Source organism: Populus euphratica, unplaced genomic scaffold, assembly GCF_000495115.2.
Source record: "Populus euphratica unplaced genomic scaffold, PopEup_1.0 scaffold3340.1, whole genome shotgun sequence".
Classification (NCBI taxonomy): Eukaryota; Viridiplantae; Streptophyta; class Magnoliopsida; order Malpighiales; family Salicaceae; genus Populus; species Populus euphratica.
The window spans coordinates 6237-12281 of record NW_011503164.1 but is presented as its reverse complement, the minus strand read 5'-3'; the positions used below and the strand labels follow the sequence as shown (position 1 = coordinate 12281).

The 6045-nt window shown below is 26.2% G+C and overlaps 1 protein-coding gene across 1 annotated transcript; it reads left to right on the top strand.

Annotated features, from left to right (window-relative positions):
• The first annotated feature begins 3318 nt into the window (after positions 1 to 3318).
• On the top strand, positions 3319 to 3759 carry LOC105119676 (uncharacterized). The gene has a single exon (XM_011017843.1). The coding sequence runs from the start codon at positions 3319 to 3321 to the stop codon at positions 3757 to 3759; it is 441 nt and encodes a 146-aa protein (XP_011016145.1).
• Positions 3760 to 6045: the final 2286 nt, after the last annotated feature.

Sequence of the window (6045 nt, the reverse complement as noted above, 5' to 3'; positions counted from 1 at the left end):
CGGTAATAGTGCTTAACAGTTAAGTCAAGTTAAATTTTTAATAAAGATTTTTACAAATTTTATCATTCAACATTAGATCTGATAGGGATAATTGAGAATCAAACTTTATAATTTGTTTTGACTTTCTCTCTATGGAATTACCCTAGTCTCAAGACCAAACCACTAATTTGGTAAATTAACTTGGGTTAAATTAGCTCATTTTTTTATTTTTTTATAAGATTATCTTAGTTTGATAGCTAGGGTCATAGATTTGGTGGACTAACTCAAGTTTTTTTTTTTATGTATTTTTTTTAATTAAATTTTTTAATTTTATCTTTTAATATTGAACTGGTTAGAGATTGAAATTTGTATTTTTTTTTGCTTTTTATTGGGTTATTTTAGTCTTATAACCCGGGTTATAAATTTAACATGTTAAATCAGGTTTTTTTATAGATTATTTTTTAATTGATTATTTTTTCAACTTCATCCTTCAATATTAGATTAATTAGAAATTAGACTTAATAATTTATTTTGTTATACTTTTTATAGGGTTATCATAACTTCATGACTCAGGTTATGAATTTGATATATTAATTTAGATTGTTCAACATTAATCTAATATATTATTATTTTAATATTAAAAAAGTATCATATTGAAATTTTGTTTAGTCAAAAAATTTTCATAGATTGTATGAGTTATTTTTGAACTAATAAAGTTAACTGAGTTATATCAGGTAAATCATCACATTATTGATTTTTTTTACTAAAAAAACATTAATAACATTTAAATATTTTTTTATATTAAAAAATTAAATTTAACTCAAAATATAACATAGGGTCAATCATCTAATACTAACTAATTCATTTCCTTTCTTCGGAGGTCTTCGATATTTTTGTGTCATAAACACTCACTTTCCTCATTTTAGAGTTCGTTTTCAATCACTCTGGGGTTTACATAAAATCTTTCACCTACAGGACAAAACCTTAGTTTTAGAAGTTTAGAGATTTCTGCTTTTTGCCCCCCATGAAAGGATCAAATGTTGCTTGGAAGACAATAATTGTATGTGTATATATATATTAAGAGAGTAATTAATTTTGTATCATTTTGATATTAATTAAATTATGATTTTAAAAAAATTTATATATTATTTCGCTTATACTCCAATCGTATAATTATTATTGGTGTTTTTGCAACAAAAAATTAAATAAAAACACAAATATTTGTAAAAATCAATTGTCAAATTATCAAGCATTTTTGGATTGCAAATTTAAAAGACACAAAGGGACACAATACAAAATTTAATATTTGTAAAAAAATGATTTTAAAATAGTTAAATAAAATGGGTAATTAAAAACGAAAAATGACCGGTAAAAATGGATGGAGGGAGTATTAAGATAACCCTAAATTAATTATGATTGATTGCGTGTTACATTATTAGATAAAGATTCATTAGAATCAATCAAATCTCCAATCATAAATGCACAGATTGCTTATAAAGATAACACTCATTTAAAATTCACTGAATAATTCAATCCACTAGCTCTTTGTTTAAAAATAGATATTTATGACAGAGGGAATTGTTTCCTTTTTTTACACTTGAGTTTAAATTTTGTTATGTATACCTGTTATTTCTACAGTGTTTTAAATACTGGACTTGTAAAATATTTAATTAATTGTAAGATTAATTATGGTACGTATAAATTGATCCGGATACCTATACAAATTAAAAAAAAATAAATGTTTATATATCGATTCAAACAAAAATAAATAAATTGAAACTATATAATAGTAAAAAAATTAAAATAAAGGAAAATAAGAAATTGATGTCATATTAATTGATTTATTCATTATTTACAAATTAGAAACTATATAATAGTAAAAAAGTTATCAATTGTGTGTTTAAAGCAATCATTATTTCCAGCTGCCAATCAACATTTCCTAGACACATTTGAGCAGCTGGTGGAGTACATTCATAAAATGAATGGCTTGCTTGATATCTCCTTAATTAATTATTGCACTCTATTATTTTCTTTCTATTTTCTTATTATTTAGTTTTTACACATCGAAATTAAATTGAGAGATGGAAATGGGGCGTGTTTGGAACTGTTCCATCAAGCTCAGGGGGTTTTGTATTTACTATTAATATGCTGATGATTAAAAGTTTTTATAATAATATTATTTATTGTTTTATGAATAATTATATATTGTGCTAGTATGCAAAGAATTTAAAATAGTTTGTAGTTGCCCCACTCCTCGTCTCATATCCGCCTCGGGTAGGATTTAACGAGGGCCTCTCAGGACAGGAAAGTTTGCTATCCATGTTATGAAAGTGAAAACATACAAGCCAAGCATTTACAATTATTTGTTTCATGAAAAATGTTTTTTTTTAAATTAATTTATATTTATTTTTTATTAAAAAAATTGATTAAAAAAATATTTCAAAAAAAATAGTTTGGTTTTAAAAAAAAAGTATTTTCTTTTTATTTTAGATGAAAAATAATTTTCAGAAGTTGTAAAAAATTTAGAAGTATCATTTTATTTGTTAATTTTATCAAATTTGATTATCAGATTTTTTATTGTTATGTATTTTGTTTTGATTTTTTTCAACTTCTTCCCCTAAAATTTAATTTAATTTGATTTTTATAATAACTTTGCTTCTTATTTTTTTTTTTTTTCTCTTATCATTTATTAAAAAAAATTATCTATCATATTTAATTCTTATTTTTTTATTTGAAATAATTTATGAAATTTTTTTTAGTTTCATCTTTTAATTTTCATTATTTTAATAAATTTGAAAAAAAATATTAATAATTTATTTTTCAACTTATTTTTATGACATGGTCAAATATAAAAAGTATTTTTCAATTTATTTTCTATAATACTATCAAATATTAAAAAATAATTTACTTTTAAATAATTATTTAAAAAATCACCTTTCAATAAACACATATCGTTATTCTTTCCTGGCTTCAGTTTCAGTGCACATTCAGCATTTCTAATATGAACATTTCTAATATGAACATCACATCACTAAGTTGGAACTATCTATCTCACATTTCTAATATGAACATCAAAATACTTGGAGTAATTTTCTGTCAATTTTACTTTACAATGGGGATGCGGGATCTTTGGGAGGCCAACTTTTCTTGGCATTCAATCAACTTATAATTTGTTTAAGGGTATTTAGTGATTTCGAAGTAAACTTCCGAATCAAGACCACACAGAAAAAGCAAAGCTTCCATATTCATTTTCCTGTAGTCAACTCTCACACAAAATTTCTCTATAAAACCCCATCAATGAGATCTTCTTCTAACCAACCTTGTTTCACATTACTAGCCATGAAGTTGCTAAAACTCTTCTTTGCTCTATCTGCAACCATAGCTACTGTTGCAGTTCTGCATTCAGATCATTACAGCGAAAACTCAAACATGCAAAGTCAACTCTCATTGCGTGAAATTCAAGAAGCTGTAACTTCTTTACGAGGGGTTGGCCGCGTTCTTGCCCAGCAGAACCTGGTAGCCAATTCGACATGCAATGAATTGCCTCGCATTTGTCGACTGAAGAGAAGTCCAGGGCCAGATTGCTGCAATAAGAAATGCGTCGACGTTAAGACAGATCGCTTCAACTGTGGAATGTGTGGCTACAAGTGCAAGTACACTGAAACATGCTGCAAAGGAACGTGTGTGAACCCATCATTTGATAAAAGACATTGTGGTGGATGCAACAAGAAGTGCAAGAACGGGGAATTTTGTGTTTATGGGATGTGTAGCTATGCATGAATGCGTCACAAACTGTGTAATTCTCTGATACAGAGTATATTTCCTTTCATGTTTCTGCGAGACTGACTCTCTTTCTCTAAGGAACACCATGGTTCTGTTGGCTTAATTTATATTTCATACCATCAAATTGTGATAGTGCTTGTGATTTTACTAATCGAAGCGTAAATACGGAGAATTGCCAAAAGCATCACCTTGGAAATCTCATACTTAGGATCAAACAATATGAATATAACCAGCATGTATATATGTCTCGTTATTTGTATTTACTAGCTTTAATTATTTACTTAACAATTTATATTCTTAACATTAAGTACTCCTGCTGTTTTGGACAAAACGAAATTTGTATTCGAAATCAATTACTTTTTGCAGAAAATGTAAGAAAAGACGATCTGTCAACACTTCAAAATATATGTACTCTCACGTATTTCGTTGCCTTTCTACTTTGATAGTGTGGGACGCAATTAAAACTGAGTTTATCAAATATTTGAATTTTTTTATTTAAAATTAATTTGTTTATATTTTTGAATTACTTTTATGTATATGTTAATATACAAATAATTTAAAAAATAAAATAAATAAAATATTATTTTAATATATTTATAAATTGAAATCATTTTAAAAAGTAATTACTGTCATACTCAATATATGTGGGTGAAATTGTCAACCTAATTAAAATAAATAAATAGAAAATTCATACTCAATGAATAACAAATTAAATTTGCATCTCCTAAGCCTGATCAATGGTTTCGCATGTCAGTATTTGTTTAAACTGTGGTTAATGTCACTTAAGCCCTAAAGCTGCCATAATTTATTCAATTTAATTTATGTGATGATATTCTAGTTTTATAATTTGGATTATAAGTTTGATATATTAATTAAAATTATTTTTTGATTTATTTTCTATATTGTTATCTCGATCTCGTAACTTTGATAATGAATTTGATAGGTTTACTCATGTTATTTTTTTGTATTTTTTTAAATGAATTTCTTTCAACTCCATCCTTCAACATTGATCAACATTGAGTTAATTATGAATTAAATTTTATAATTTATTTTAATTTATTTTTTAAAGGATTATTTTGGTTTTATAATATAGGTCGTGGATTTGACAAGTTATCTTGGGTTAATTTGAGTTTTTTTTTAATTTTTTTATATAATTTTATTCTTTAGCATTAAGTTGATTAGGATTAGACTTCATAATTTATTTTAATTTAATTTAGATGGAGTTATCATAGTCTTATTATCAAAGTCACAAATTTAAAAAGTTGACCAAATCAATTTAATATGTAGTTGTGTGAATATTTTAAAAAAAAATATCGACTTGAATTTTATTTTTTTTAGTCATTTACATTTTCACTAATTATTTAAATTATTTTTAGATCTGTAAGTTGGCTGGTCATGTTTAGTCCACTCCCATATAATTTAGTTTTTCTTTACTAGAGAAATAATTGTTAAGTGTGGGTGTTTCTTTTAACATTAAAAAAAATAGAGAATAAAATAAAATTAGGATATAGCATATTGCATCAGACCTTATACTTGTTTTTTAATGGTAAAAGATGTTTTTGAATTAATTTATGCATTAAGTATGATTAAGTTTCATATATGAATGATCTTAAATTATATCTTTTATGTTGGTTTGATATATTAAAAACAAAAATTCTTCTAATTAAAAAAAAATTACATTCTTAACTATAAAATCAACTCCACACTTGAGTAGTCAGGACCTAGATGTTCGACCTAGTTGTTCAATGAAATGGTATTATATTCAAACCCAAAACTATGGGCGCAATATAGTAATGTACCATGTAGATACAGAATGCTTGAAATAGTACTAAAAAATGCTTGGAAGAACTTGCTGTCAAGTTTACTTTACAATAATTGGGATACAGAATCAATAGGAGGCCAACTTTTCTTCACATTTAATCAACTTATTTCTTTAAATTTTTAAGGTATTTAGTGATTTCTAAGTAATCTCCTGGATCAAAGATCACACAGAAAAAGTTGGCTGCAAATTCATTTTCCTATAGGCAGCTTTCACACAAATTTATCCATAAGGCTCCATCAGTAAGATTTTCTTCCACTAACCTGGCTTCATTTTAGTGGCCATGAAGTTGCTAAAACTCCTTTTGCTCTATCTGCAACCATAGCTACTGTTGCAGTTCTGCATTCAGATCATTACAGCGAAAACTCAAACATGCAAAGTCAACTCTCATTGCGTGAAATTCAAGAAGCTGTAACTTCTTTACGAGGGGTTGGCCGCGTTCTTGCCCAGCAGAACACGATAGC